The sequence below is a fragment of the Pistacia vera genome, unplaced genomic scaffold (genome assembly GCF_008641045.1).
Source record: "Pistacia vera cultivar Batoury unplaced genomic scaffold, PisVer_v2 Contig539, whole genome shotgun sequence".
Taxonomy (NCBI): Eukaryota; Viridiplantae; Streptophyta; class Magnoliopsida; order Sapindales; family Anacardiaceae; genus Pistacia; species Pistacia vera.
In genome coordinates this window covers 736072-752456 of record NW_022196378.1, presented here as the reverse complement: position 1 = coordinate 752456, position 16385 = coordinate 736072, and the positions used below count along the sequence as shown (strand labels likewise).

Below are 16385 nucleotides of genomic sequence, written 5' to 3'. Positions count from 1 at the left end.
TATTATATATGCAAAAATGAAAACCCATGCTATCACTCAGATTACTTGGAGATGGAAAATGTTACATCGACGATCTCTTATGGTAAACTTTTTTTCACAATTTTGATGTGACAGTTTGCAATTGGTCAACTCGTAATGAGTTTCATCTGATAAATTACGATTGATCAATTATGAGCTGTCACGTCAGGGTTGTGAGAAAAATTTTGTAAGAAGAGGTTATGATTATAATATTACTTTTGGAGAATACAAGGTTTATAAATGACAATTAATGAATATTTAATAGTGAAAATGGGTTAAATTTAACTGAAAAAAAGGTACAAATATAATTTCATGGGTTTATTTTATTTTCTCACCTGAGATCACTTTATATTAGCTCGTTTGCTTTCTTCCAGAAGTATTAAATACTTTATCAAAGAGTTTTTGATATTTTTAAAGGGGTTTTTAATACTTTTATAGAGGTTTTTGACAATCATATATATATATAGTCCAATTCTAAGCAAGGAAAATGAAATAAACCCATAATTTCAAAAGCAAAAATAAATTGCATTATAAACAAAAACATGAAAGTCAAACATTAAAATAAGTGCCCAATAAAAAATTACATATGAGATGAGCAAACGACATTTTCCCACCAAATCCCAAGTTTATACCCTTAGTAGCATTTATTCTAAATTTTCATCCTTAAACTAACATTGCAAGTTAATTTATAATTCTGACTTGTGCTATAACCATTCTGCCCTTCACTTTTAATTTCACCCTACCTAGCCACCATCACCATCACCATCACCATCACCATCACCATCCAGCCACCACCACCACCCACCAAACCAACCTGATCATCGTTCAGGCCTGATCTAACTTGATTTCCGCACCAATTGACCAATCCAACATCACCATCAAGGTCCTCTCATCTCTCTCTCCAAAACCCCTATCATCTTCGACTACGTGTTGCCATCATTCGTCGACCACCATAATTTTTTTGTTCGCGTGCTTCAACCAAAATTCCGTCTCTCTTGGCGCTGAAAATCAACCCCATTACCACCAATAGCTTCATTGGCATCCCACCTCAAAAATCCCCAACAACCTCGATCTTGGTTGCCTGTCATTCGCTGTCAATCACTCCCCTTAGGATTTTGCAATTTTGGTGAAAATTATGTTTAATTGGAGGTTGATTCAAGGTTTTACGAGGAGTTTGTGGGTTTGTGATTGATTGGAGGTTGATTATGCTTGTTTTCGAAGTGTTTATGTGTTGTTTTTTTAGGTTGGATTGATTTCAGGTGGGTTTGAAATGGGGTGGTTTGGTTGCAAATTGCAGCAGGTGGCAGCCAACGATCAGGAAGCAACAGTGGTCAGTTTCAATAAACAAGGGAGGATAAGAACTTAAGTTGAGAATATAAGGGAAATGTGATGTCTACGGTATTATATATATATGGGTATTGCTGTCAATCCGCAAATTGGGTGGTCATTTTGGAACCTGGAAAGAGTTTAGCATGTCACACCTAGGGGTGATCGGTTCTGGGCACCCTGCATTTTTTGAAGAAATCGAAACCAGAACCAAAACTGACGGTTCCTGAAATTTGGAACAACAATCAGAACCGATGGTTCCGGTTCCTGGGTGCCCAAAATCAGAACCTGTAACAATGGTTCCAGTTCCGGGTACCTTAGAAAATTACATTTACCCCCTAAAAGTTTATAAAATGACAAAAAAACCCTCAAAAACATACAAATACCACCCCCCTGAAAGAAAACCATGAAGAGGTGGCGGAAAATGTAGATTGAAAGCATGAAAGGGTTGGATTAATAGGATTCAAAAAAATTTCAAACAAAGCTTGAAAACATTATACCTTCTAACATGAAGAGGTGGCAGAAAATGTAGATTGAAAGCATGAAAGGGTTGGATTAATAGGATTCAAAAAATTTTCAAACAAAGCTTGAAAACATTATACCTTCTCCTTTGCTTAAGGTTGATGAAGCCAAGATCCAAAAGGATGAATCCTCCACACTTTAACACCACCTTGAGAGAGTGAGAGAGTGGTCGAACCCTAAGAGAGAGAGATTGTTTTTCTTTGAGTGAACAAAATGAAAAACTTGACCTAAAATGCAACCATTTGCATTTATATATACATGGGCCATTTTGTAATTAGTTATTTTTCACTTGTATGCCCCAATAAATTTTTTTTTAAAAAGGAGCCCAAGTATTTATTAATTTGCCCTTTGAATAATCAATATTATTCAAGGGCCCATTTAAACTAAACTAGTTTACATTAACAACCCATAAGTTTACCCTTTTGCCCTTTAACTATTAAAAGGTTATTTTAGTTCATCTCATTTATCTTAATGCTTTAAGATATAATAATTAAATATAATTAATTATTGCTTGACCATTTTAACCCTTAAAATGTCACAAATAATTTTCTATGTAACTATTACCATAAAAATCGTGTTATTACCCTTGGAAGGTGCTAGCCCCCTTCAGATAATCATTTCTCTCTCTTATCCTTTTCTAACTTCTCAAGGCTATTGGTGTGATCATGTAGGCCACCGTGGATTAGTCGTGAGCTGGTTCTGGATGAATTCTGAAAACCTATCCAGAGGCCCAACGACTATGGTAACATCTAGTAATGTGCCATAATCCTTAAACCACGATGAAGAAATACTTCATCGAACCCATTCCAGATCATATGTACCATGCAGGTAAAGTCCCTCTATTGATATATCTTGATCGAGTACGGATTTATGGAACGTCAAAATCCTAAACTCAATCTTTTATCGAATCGTCGATCAATATGTCCGGAACTCGTCATCACGAACTTGCTTTCGTATGACAAATAATAGACTCTGGCCAGAGATTTCAATTTCTGACATTTATCGACATTTGTCCAGGAACTTGAATCCAGATGGAGTCAGTGGTACTACTGATCCTATATTTTCGAGTCAATGGATCATTTCTTGACCATCGTTTGTTTCCGCATATGAACAACAGATGACCAATTAGGCTTTATCATGCGAAACATGACTAGTCTCGTATTTATACACCGTATGAACCATACGCATCTGTATCGGATCCGACCACAATGTCTCAAGTCAAAGGACTACATCGTGCACTGATATAATCAAATGATAAATCATTGACTACATGCTTTTCCAAATGATTTGTCGTTATTTGGTCACGTTCGAAAAACAGTTCACCAATTGCTAATCCATACTAATGCCCCAGTGACATGACTATCATCGTCATCCGTACTTATATCAACTATGATATCTTTCGGAAACATCCAGTATGCCTACTATGCAATATAGTTGCCCAAATTATATTGCTTCCATAGGGAACCTTTTTGATAATTCATTTACCAATTAAATAAATCATCTGGACAATTCATATACATACTTTATTTTAAATGCATGATTGAATAAAGGAAGCAATTTATATATATGAATTGAAGAACTCTTTCTTCTATTATTTATGATATATTGATACAAGACAAAATGCTATGAAACCGACAACACGAATGGTTTCTAGGGCATACGTTAATATATACTCACATTACAAATTACAATAATCCATTGAAAAATCACAAATTCAACTTCAAAAGAATTTAAAGTACATATAATGTTTATATATCTTTATAACAAAATGGTTCCGGTTCTAGTTCCTGACTACAGGAACTGGAATCGAAATTGCACAATGTCGGTTTCAGATTTTTGGAATCGGAACCTACTTGTTGACGGTCGGTTCCGATTAGGAACCAGAACTAAACCCCAAGTACTCGCCAGTTCTGGTTTTGATCGATTCTTTTGAACACTCCTACTCACACCAACATAGTTTAGAATTTTGATTAGGCATAGGCCTTAGCTAGACCGAGGCTGAATCAAGAGTAGGCCATTAAAAAGTAATTTAAAAAAGAAAAAAATAAAAATACATATTACAAGGATATTGTTAGGGCCAAAAAATGCCCTCGGCCTCAATAGGCCCAAAGATGAGGACACCTTTAACAAAGCTCGGAGCCGTGGCCCAACATCGATTGAGCCCACAACAGAGTTCGCATATTGGGTCCGCTCATTACACCTACCATGTTGCTCACTGCCTAAGCCCAATCAATAAAGGCCCCGATTCGTTTAGGCCTCATCATCAGCTTGTCTGGGCCCAGGCCCATTGATTCAAGATCATCTACTGGACTTAGGGTTTACTTAGACCCCAAGGTTGCCTACTTCCTATTTTAGTACTATCTGGATTCTACCGAAGAGATCTATTACTATCATAATCGATTTGAGATCTGCATCTTAGACCAACTAGGACTCCCTTTCCCACATAGGTAAGGAAGTCAAAGACTCTCCTTTTTTACTAAACCTCAACTCTCTATGACTCGAAGATCCTACAGCTGCTATTTGAACAAGAGGCCAGTCCTCTCACAGAGGAGGACATTACACTTTCTAACCCCGTAGTTCCCATTCTTGAGAACTTTCCATCACAGTCGTAGTTATAGTCTCCGAATAAACTTTTGATAACTTTCTCTTTCCTTAACCCTCACTAAATTAGCCTCATTCAGCTTTGCTGACTTGAGCGTCGGAGTGCCTACAGCAAACACCACCCCGATGTTTTTCGTTTGCTTCATGCTTGTTTTCTTGCGTGTGTAGGTACAATAGATTACTGGTGGCCTTAACCTCATGGGATCAGACCATATTTTCATAACAATAGATTTTTTACATCTACAGTTTGGCGCCCACTATGGGGCCTCTGGCAATCATTATTCTTTCAAACACTGCTTCGCAAGGAAACTCCCTATGGCTGAAAATTCAAATAACGCCAATCTTGGTCTTGAGGGTAGACTCGAAGCTCTAATTGCTCTTATGCAACAGCACTCAAACAAGGTGATAGCATTGGAAGCCGAGAACGCCGCCATCCGGACTAGGGATGTATACGAGCTGAGTTGAGCTGAGCCGACTATCTCGGTACTTGAGCTCGATTCGTGATGAACAGTAATGAGCTCCAACTCGAGCTGAGCTTGGTCGAGCTTTAATATCAGTATTCGAGCTCGAGCTCACGAGTATTAAGGTGCGCTCAAGCTCGAAAACTGCTCGTGAACCAAAAAAATGTTGTAGATCTAATTCATCTGAAGGCAAAACTCGCCCATAATTCAACACAATCTTTAATTTCCAACACCAACAATCTTCCAAAACATAAAATGAAATGACAAGTTTAAAGTTGTTGGATGAAATATGCATTACAATTGTTTGATATATTTGTTGGATGTACATATGTAATATGCATTTCTTGCACAAACACAAGTGTACAACTACAAAAAGGTAGACACTAGACACTTAGACAATACACTTCATGAAGCTCTGTACAAACACATGAAGCTATATACAAACCAAAAGTACACTCTATGAAGCTATGTGCCTATGTCCTAACACATAAAGCTATATACAAACACAAAAATACACTCCATAAAGCTATATACAAACACAAAAGTATACTCCATGAAGCTATATACACAGACAAAAGAGTAGAAAACTAAAGCAAGAAATATAGACTTTGGGACAACAAAATCCGAGAAGACCAGGAGAGAAAAACCCAAAGCCACCCAAATCCAGGCCTCCCACGGTCCCACTTGCAAAGTGTAAATACAAAGGAAGCAAATAGTTTGCAAGTCAAATGTTTGCAATTCACCATTCACCATTCACCAAATTAAAATCAACATAACAATCACCATTCACCAAATCAAAATCAACACAACAACATCATAATATCCCTCTGATACAAACCCCAAGCTTCACCTGCAAAAGATCACTCACAAACAACCACCCAGATCACTCTGAAATTCCAATAATCAATAACCCAGAATTTCCAATCACACCAGAACAGTTTAATCACTTCAAAACAATTGAAAAACACAAGCAATACTGAATAATCTCAATATCTATATTGAATAACCAGGTTCTCTGTATAGAAATTAAAAAAACTACAAAAGGGCTATATATTTACAAACCTGCGAATATATGTTGGAGGGTCAAACAATCTATTCTATCCCTTCAAATGAAGACATAGGAAGGGTAATCTCCAGTGGGTCCTCATCCGTCTAAAACATATATAGGAAAAAATCAGAAAGTTTAACGTTAGAGTAAAAGAAAATAATATTCAAAATAAACGAGACATAAAAACAGTAATAATTTAAGGGTTAATTGAACTTACTTCATCAATCTTCGTTAGTCCGAGGAGATTGCGACACCAATCACCTACACATAGTAGTGCTTGCACTATGTCCGGAGACAGCTGAGATCGATAATCGTCAATAACTCTACTTCCCGCACTAAAGGTAGCCTCCCAAGCAACCGTGCTAATAGGAACGACAAGTATATCATGAGCCACCTTACATAACACTGGATATTTCAAACTATTTGCTTGCCACCACTTTAAAGCATCGAACGCCTCATAATCCACCTGACACTTATAACATGGCTCTTCGAGATGAGAATCTAAGTCTGATTTTTTGAGGGCAACAGTTTCAATTACGTCCACATAATTCATTAAATCTGACCAACCAGAAGAGTCATCATCTGCATTCGTCCCACTCCCACTCCCACTCCCACTCCCACTCCCACTCCCCCTACCCTGCTTGGTTGCAGGCATATGTCGATCAGTAGATGATTGACTATCGGCCACATATTCCCTGTACAACTCGTATAAGGCATCCTGAACTGTTGTAGAATGAACCCATGCTTCAAGATTACCATAAATCTTGGGGAAAGCATAGTCCAACACTCTCATTTTGCACCTAGGGTTCAGAATAGTAGCTATAGCTATCAACAAATTGCACTCCCCCCAATATTTATCAAATTTCCCTTTCATCTTCCTCACCATGGTCCTAACAAATTCATTTTTGTCCTTAGCATGTTTATCCAACAAAATTTTCACCTTACAAAGCTCGGCAAGAAATCTATTTGATGTTGGATATTTAGACCTTGAAATGATGTTAGTGGTAACATTGAAAACCTTCAAAATTTCACAAACTCTCTGCATTTTATCCCAATCTTCATCAAGGGGATAAGAAGTGAAATGTTGGTCTCTTTCAAAGTATCTTGGAAACACCCTTTGGAATTTTAGTGCAGTTGCCAACATCTCATAAGTTGAGTTCCACCTCGTTTTACAATCCACTATCAACTTTCTGTGAGGCAACTGCAATTGCTGCACAATTTTTGAAAGGATTTGTAGTCTAATCTCCGATTGATTGATGAAGTAGACACTATCACAAACGTCTTTGATAATGTGCCTAATCTGATTAATACCATCTTGCACCATTATATTTAATATGTGGGCGCAACACGTAACATGAGACAACTTTCCCCCGCAAAGAAGCTTCTTGGTTACAAAAAAGTTTTCCTTTATAACCTTGATTGCCAAGTCATTAGTGGATGCATTATCAACTGATATCGTGAAGACTTTGTTCTCAATTCCCTATTCCCGCAAACAGTTAAATATGCTATCAGCAATCTGGACACCACCACGAGGAGGCGGTAAACGAACAAAACTGAGCACACGTTTATTCAACCTCCAATTAGTATCTATCCAATGCCCCGTCACAACCATGTACTCAAGTTTCTGATTACTTGAATTCCACAGATCAGTAGTCAAACTAATTCTATCAATATTATTCAAAACAGCCTTCAACCTTTCATTTTCCATTTCATACACCTTCATACAATCATTTTTACTTGTAAAGCGTGATATTTTTTCCCAACCAGGCGTCAAATATTTTAGCAAATTATTAAAACCCTCTTGCTCGACAACTCTGAATTGGTGCTCATGCATAAACACCCCTTGCGCTACTAGTCCCCTCATCCTAGCCATCTCAAACTTCCCACCTATAAGAGGAGGCAGCGAACTACCTGCTGCCATTGAATCTGCAGCTAGAAAGTTCAACTGTTGTTAATTATTGAAAACCCTTCGCCTTAGACACCCTTTCAAATGTCTAGCAAATTGAGTTGTGCTTCCAGTTGCATTAATGAACAATTTGGCCTTACAATGGATGCATTCTGCCTTCTTCGTATTGTCGGGTTGAAGAACCTCTCTAAATTCTGCCCATACAGGATATGTCTTCGCTCTTTTCTTCCTTTGGAATGAGTTATCAGCAGCATCATTTTCTTCTTCAACAGATGGACTAGTACCACAAGTTGCACTTACAGTTGGATCCGGATTACTTCTTGGGGTTTGAACTGGTGAACTTGAGTCAATCAACGTGGGTCGGCTACTAGATGAGCCTTCCATACCTATAATTGAAGAATAAAGCAACTATTAGCATTTGTATGAAATATAAAAATCAAGCAACTATATATGTAATTGAATGCATTTCAAACCATTAAAGTACAAAAATAGTGTGACTATATGAGTGTAACTGTGTAATGTGACTGATAGTGATAGGAACCTTGATTGTTTCCACTTCCAGAATACATAAATTCACTTAAAGATGTAATAAACATGTACAACCTTTGTTTAAATAATTAAAAAAGATTACTTGACAAATATGCCGATTATTATATCAGCTTATATGAAATAATTTGTATAAATAGTTTATATATGTAATATCACTCAATTAATTAATATTGAGCTGCAGGATCAACAAATTTAGTGTGCAATATTCTATGAAACAAGCTCTATTTATTACTGTAGAACAATCTGCCAAACCAAATATCTATGTAAATTTTATGCAATAATGGGAAAGAATGTCTCAGGTCTTACACTAACTTTTATTAAAAGGTGTTGTTATGATTGATGCTGCTAAAGTTGTAGTACTTATATGGTTTTAATGAAGGTTCGCCAGCATTCCAGAAAACCTGATCTATGTTTCTGTAAACACAATAGCTAATAATTCATCACTTGTAATTACATATTCAAGAAAACTACAATGCATGGGACGAGTCATTCACATAACACATCTCTAAAGGCTTATTTTTCATCTCCTAGTACAACCACTTATGAAATAATTGTAAAATTTCAATATGATAAAATTCCAATATGATAAACTTAATGAAAGATACTAAACTAACATGATAGCAATAAGATTAAGTGGGTAGCTAAGTACATACAAACGCAAACTAGATCAAACAAGGCATGCCTAATTCATAACTTATGCAAAAAACAACACACAATGCGTACAACTAATTTAACATAATGAGCAAAACAAATTAATAAGCAAGACGAGAACCCCAACTGTACAACGTAAGAAGATGGCTAGAAACAAAATGCTATGCAACAATGACATAAAGACAGGATGAACTATAAATGTCAAAGATATCTTATAAATCATTGCACAAGATTTATAAGATTTCCAATACTGCATACCTAGTTCATCAGGGATCTAACAAATAACTCGACATATTAGTAAGCTCTTGCAGACAAGAAATCTTTGGTAAATAGACAACCAAGGACCAGAACCTCAGGCTCCATCACCCATACACATTCTTAATTACCCAAAACAGCCTATATGTAAGACTGTGAAAATTGTAAGTGTAATTTCAACCAATTCCTCTTCATTTATGGTTTAAGTACTTTTAAGTTTTAAGATTGTGTGAGGTCAAAATCTATACAAAATAACATTTTCTTTACAATCTCATTAATTATTATTTGAAGTCCAGATTGTATGAAAGTTTGGTTCCTAATAATGGGCAAAGACTAGGAAATAAATAGAAGAAAAAAATATTACCGACAACATTCTACATTCAACATGATATCTGATATTAATCTTGAGAACAATAACTATTGCAATTTATGTAATTACCTAGAACCAAATCACTGGTTAGGACCTTTAGCATGATGGAGATGACGGTGACAGCGAATGGCAGCGGAGACGTTGTCGATGATGGCGGCGTGACTTGTGAGTGACTGATTTACAAAATGGCAGCGAATGGGATGTTTGGGTATTTTAGAGCTAAGGAAGCAATTGGACTATTGGAGAGTGGAGATGACTGTGACAGTGAATGGCAGTGGTTGAGTCGTCGTTGATGACAGCATGGGGGAGTGATGGGAATTAGAGTTAGGGTTGAATGAAAAATCCCAAATGGGTTTATCATTTTTGTTTGAATTGTAAATGGGTGTTGTTTGTCATTTTTACAACTTAAAAATAAAACAAAGTTTGAAATCTTGCAAATTGGCCCTCAGAGCTAGTTTAAGCTCGCAAGCTTGACAAGTCGAGCTCAGCCCGGATCGAACTCGGCTTGATACTGTTCACAAGCGACTCGAGCTCGAGCTCGAGTCGATTGGCTTAGAGTCGAATTCGAGCTTTCGACGAGCTGAGCTCGAATAGCTCGCGAGCTACTCGACTCGTGTCTCATCCCTAATATGGACCGAAAACGCCTCCATCTGGGTCGAAAACTAGTCCCTGAAAGAAAAGGTGAGTCAATTTTATGACCTTGAGCTTCAGCCTTGTCAGGTACAACCCAATCGTTTCTGCGCATCGATTCTATCCATGCAGCCTCTCTAGACTCCAGATCACAGACTGACCGCCTTAGATACTAGATAACGTCAACTCTATTACACGCTAGTGTACGATTAAGCCCAAAATCCAATTAAGCGAGGATTGCCAACAGAGCCACTCTCGGTCGACCCACTCCAAGCACGAGATCAAGACATCCAAATAACAAAAAGCCCACCGTAACAAGAGCCACCCATCCTTACCATCCCGCCTCATCTCCAATCAATCATTCCTACCCAAACCCCACTCAGCTCGACTCGTCCTCGCGGGTCAAGTGGGCTCCCTCACCTTCAATCTACCCCGCTCGAGTCCATCTATCCCCACGAACCGAGTGACTCCCAAATAACTCCTCTCACCATCCATGTAGGCCAAAACACCCGATCAGTCACAATGTGAACCATCCAACCTGTGAGAATGAATGGAGAACCAAATTACCAAGCAGCACATAATGGAATGATTTACCAAACTACCCCACACGACTTGACCCAACGAAACATGTCGAGTGCGAGTCATATGACAAACCAAGCCAACCAAGCCGACCTGGTGGCCTCTGCCTCTCCCATGGAGCAAATATTGGCCAAACGATTGATCGACATAGAGGCAATGATGACACGTATACCTGGAATGCCAATCCCAACCAAAAAGAGTCAACCTCACAGCTATGCCGATTCACCCTTTGTGGATGCAATTGCACTAGCCGAGATGCCACACAAATTCACCATCCCCAACATGAAGCCTTACGATAGCACAACCGACCTGGATGACCATATAGCCTCATACAAGCAGTGGATATTCGCCGCCTCAATACTCAAACGTTGAGGGAAGCTTGCATGTGTAAAAGCTTCGGCTCTAGCCTCTTTAGACCAGCCCTTCAATGGTACACTAACCTTCCAAACAACTCAATCAACTCATTCGCCCAGCTCACTGACACTTTCGTTGAACAAGTCGCCAACAGCAAGAAACTCGATAAGTTGTCAGCCGACCTATATAGAGTCTAACAGAAGTTGGGGGAGCCATTGAGAGAGTACGTAAGCAGATTCAATAAAGAAAAAATCTCCATCCCACCCTATAATCCAGAGATAGCGGTAGATGCTTTCAGAAATGGTTTCCTCCTAGATGGAGAACTATACAAAGACTTAACAAAACTTAGCTACACCACAATGGAAGACGCCCTAACCAGAGCAGTGATCCAAATCATATGGGAGGAAAACAAGGCGAATCGAATGAGGCATGCTAGATATTATGACCGTCACCAAAAGCGGAGCGAAAGAAGGCCAGAGTCCAGATCGTTTGAGCCCTGTTATCAACTCCTGCCCCACAATCCAAGCAGAATAAAAAAAACCATATGATAGCTAGCCAACCAGAGCCACAAATAGGCAATCTGGATCAAACCAATTCAAGATTCTAAAGTACAACCTCAACGTTGAACCAGTTCAGGTCGTGGCAATCATAAAAGGGATGGGACCTATCGTGAAATGGCCAGCCAAGCTCAATCCTGACGTAAAGAGGGACACGACCAAGTGGTGACAATTTCATGGCGACATGGTCATAACACTACCGATTTCATTGCCCTAAGATTGAAAGTTGCAGCATTATTGAAGAAGGGCCATCTCCAAGACCAGTTGACAGATAAAGGGAAGAATACAGTCAGCCAGAGAAGATCGAAAGAAACATCTCCCCCTCCACAGAAACCGACATCGAAAGGGTTCTACTCCATTATCTCTGGAGGGTTAGAAATCAGTGGGGTGAGTTATTCCTCAGCCAAGCAATACGCTCGAGCCAGCCATCACCTAGTAGTCCGGTCTATCCATCCATCCCCTCGGATGCATACCAACCAGATTATTAGTTTGAAGATGATGCGCCAACTATCTTAGTCGCCCCTCATCACGATGCTTTGGTCATCTCCCTCCAGATTGCCAACATCCTAGTCAAGAGAGTATTTGTAGACGGGGGATCCTCAACAAACATCATCTTCCTTGAAGCAGTGAAAGCCATGGGACTAGTTGAATCAAACATTAGCAAACACCCAACCATTCTGGTTGGGTTCAGTTCTAAGCAGAAATACACTATCGATGAAATCACTTTGCATGTCTATGCCAGCGGAATCAACAAACAAACTATCTTCCTAGTACTTGATTGCCCCTCACTGTACAATGTCATCTTGGATCAATCCTGGATCCACGACATGCGAGTTGTCTTATCCACCTTCCATCAAACTATCAGGTTTCCAACAAAATGGGGAGTAAGAGAAATCGAGGGTGATTCTAAGGCCTCCACAGACTGCTACAAGAACGCCTTCAAAGGCAAAAGTCATGCTTCATAGCAACTACAGTTCCATCCAACCCTTTCGACCGAGCCAGATCAACCATCCAGGTAAGAGTTGGATGAAGTGCAGATACATTCGGACCACTCCGATCGAAAGACCCAGCTATGCTTAGAGGTGGAACAAATGGGTCGGGTTAGGCAGGTTAACCCTAACCTGGCCTAAAATGAAGAGGGTTGAACCCGGACCGCCAATAACGTGGGCCGGGTTGTAAAATGGCAACCCGTCGACCCACAGGTTGCTGTTTTGTCCTTTTAAAAGAAAGGACCGCCAACCCACGGGTTGGCTGTTGTCAACCCGGCCGGTTGGCTGTTATACAATAACGGTCAACCTGCCAGGTTGACCTGTGGATTGGCCGAAAAAAATAAAAATAAAAATAAAAAATTTAATTTGTTTTTTCAAATTACGCATTTACCCTTAAAATATAGCCGTTTTATAGCCGTTGGAGGGGTTTTTTTCGTCATTTTCCTTTCCCCTTTTTTTTTCTATAAATTGGCCCTAAACTCTCACATTTTTCTCACAACTCAAATTCTCTCATTCTCTCACATTCTCTAATCTCTAATCTCTCAATTATTCATTTATTCTCTTAATCTCTTTGTTATCAATTTGCTCGTATTTTAATTTTTATTAGTTTTTGCAATTTTTAATTCATATTTCCAATTTCCAATTCTCTTTCTTTAATTTTTATTTCTTCTATATCAATTTTTTTTCAACTATAATGGATAGATATTTCTCTCACATCAATTACAATGATGAAGGAAACTACTATCCTAGCCTAGTCCCGCTGATTTTACTAACATAAATGCAGGAGGAGATTCAAATAGTCTCGCTTTCCCATTCTCAGAATTCGATACACCTCAAAATATGCCCTCGATTCCAACTGCTCCCGGTGGTTCTAGAAGTCGTCCTCGTAATCGTCGTGCTCGTCCAAATTCATCTCAAGCTAAGGCGGGATCATCAACTACCGTCGAAACCGAAGATAGACACACATCAGACGTTTGGGCGTATTTCGACAAGTTTTACGAGATAGAAAATGGCGTTCAAGTCAAGAAAGCGCGATGCAAATACTGTGAAAATATTTATAAAGCTAATTCAGGTAATGGTACTAGTACTTTAAAAAGGCATGCTAATAAACATATTAATCAACATGGAAATAGAGAAAGCAATCAAACTCCAATAACTAATATGGGTACTACTTGGCGTTATAATTCTGATGTATATAGGGAACAATTAGCTTTATATATTGTTGCAACTGATCAACCTATTAATATGGCTGAAGATAAATATTTTGAAAGATTTGTTCAAAATTCATTTTTTCTAGGATTTAAAAGTTATTCTAAAACTGCAACTAGAAATGATTTAATAAAATTTTTTAGAAAAATGAAATTAGAATTAAAAAATAAAATACATACTTGTCATGTTAGTGTGGCTCTAACTGCTGATATTTGGAGTGGTTGAGCTAAACAATATTATATTTGTGTGACTAGTTATTATTTTGATAATGAATGTAAATTAAATAAATCTTTATTAGGATTTAGATTAATGGATGTTGATCATAGTGGTCAACAAATTTATAATAAAATTGTTGAAGTTTTAGAAGATTATGATATTGTTAGTAAAGTGATAAGTTTAACTTTAGATAATGCAAGTTCTAATAGTAAAGCTATAGATTATTTTCAAAGTAATTATCCTTTATATAACAATTTGAAGTTTTTTCACCAACGTTGTGCATGCCATGTTATTAATTTAATTGTGAAAAGTGGTATGAAAACAATTAAAGAAAATATTAATAGAATTAGAGATTGTTTAGCTTGGATTACTAGTAGTAATAAAAGAAATGTTGAATTTCAAGACGCTTGTATAAAATCAAATGTCTCCTAGATCTTTTGCATTAGACATGCCTGTTAGATAGAATAGTACTTATTTAATGCTTGATTCATGTTTACCTTATGCTAATATAATTAGTTATTTTGTAGCAAATAATAGAGGTCCTCATTATTTGGTAGAAAATGATTGGCAACTAGCTAAAGTATTTCATTATTTTCTTAAAAATTTTTACCAATCCACTTTACAACTTTCTGGTGTGTATTATCCTACTAGTTCATTGGTAATACATACAATTATAAAAATTTCCGAGTTATTTATAAAAAATAAAGACAATGAAATTTTAAATGCACCAATAAAGGCAATAGAAATTTTTTTTTTTTTAAATATTGGGAACCCATTCATTTTCTTTATTGTTTAGGTGCTATATTTGATCCTAGAATTAAATTAGCAGGTTTAGAAAATAGTTTTGACAATTTATGTGAAAATTTACAAACTGAAGTATATGCCAATCAAATAGGAGAGGTAAAAAATACACTTTGGTATATTTCCAATATGAAAATAGGTATGGGAACCCACAAAGAGGCGAAACATCTAGGGAAGCTGCATCAGAAGAAATAAATGAAGACTTCTACTCTTGGGTGCACTGAATAGGCCGAAAAGGACCTGAATCCGAAGCACAGCCTTATCTTCAGAAGCTCCACCAACAACAACAACTAATGTATTGTCTTCCATGCAGTCGCAGAGTAATGAGCTTCAACAATATTTGGCAACCCCTGAAATATTACCGGTAGATCCACAACAGAGAGCCAATATTGATCTCTTAGACTATTGGAGAGCCAGAAAATGTATTTTCCCGGTATTATCAAGACTTGCCTTGGATGTTTTCGCTGTTCCTGTCTCAACCGTCTCATCCGAATAATGCAAGTGGAAGAATTTTAAATGAAAAGACTAAACTTTCACCAAAAATGATTGAAGTCCTCACATGTCTTCGAGATAGGGAACGGTTGAGCCATCAAGGTCAATACGAGGTTGTCGACGATACTTTAATAGAATCATTTCAATTTTGTAATATAGATGATACGGATGAGGGAGGTCCTAGTGAACCCCAAAATTAGTTGTTTTGTAAATTGTAACTTGTAAATTAATTGTCAATTATTGTACTCTTTTTTCCTTACCAAGTTTTTGTCCCATTGGGTTTTTCTTGGTGAGGTTTTTAACGAGGCAATAATTATTGTAATTTCTTATTTTATTTTTTAATAAATGAATAAATTTAATTTTTCTTATATTAAAATTTTAATGTATTAAAATTGAATTAATATTTGGAATGTTAACAAAAAAAAATTTGATTTAATTTAATTATTGATATTTGAAAAGAAGTTACCACTTAACTAAAAACAATTACATTTATAAATTGTTAATTATTCATTTGAAAAGTTAATTAAGCATTTAAAGTTAAACAAAATAAAACAAAAAAAAAAAAAATCAAAAAGAGGGTTAACCCAGCCCGACTCACGGCTTAACCCGGCAGGTTAGGGTTGGCGGTCCGGGTTGGGCCAGCCAATTCCCCAACATTGGCTGGCCTAACCTGGCCTGCCAATGTTGGCGGGGGGGTTAGGACCGACCCGCCACTTTGCGCAACCCGCTGCGGGTCGGGCCAGGCGGGCTGCTTTTCCACCTCTAGCTATGCTCTCACCTTAAGCCCGAGATAAGAGAGTGATTTATAGACTTCCTTAAGCAGAATCAAGATTGCTTTGCTTGGTCCCACG

At 37.6% G+C, this 16385-nt stretch overlaps 2 protein-coding genes across 2 annotated transcripts; both read right to left on the bottom strand.

Moving 5' to 3' along the window:
* Positions 1 to 6020: 6020 nt before the first annotated feature.
* Positions 6021 to 7300, bottom strand: LOC116107454 (zinc finger BED domain-containing protein RICESLEEPER 2-like). Its single transcript, XM_031393724.1, has 2 exons — positions 6194 to 7300; positions 6021 to 6080 (listed from the first exon to the last, which is right to left on the bottom strand). Exons 1-2 carry the CDS (start codon positions 7298 to 7300, stop codon positions 6021 to 6023), a joined length of 1167 nt encoding a protein of 388 aa, XP_031249584.1.
* Positions 7301 to 7456: 156 nt separating this feature from the next.
* LOC116107453 (zinc finger BED domain-containing protein DAYSLEEPER-like) lies at positions 7457 to 8266 on the bottom strand. The gene is made up of 2 exons (XM_031393723.1): positions 8023 to 8266; positions 7457 to 7902 (listed from the first exon to the last, which is right to left on the bottom strand). Exons 1-2 carry the CDS (start codon positions 8264 to 8266, stop codon positions 7457 to 7459), a joined length of 690 nt encoding a protein of 229 aa, XP_031249583.1.
* Between the last annotated feature and the right edge of the window lie 8119 nt (positions 8267 to 16385).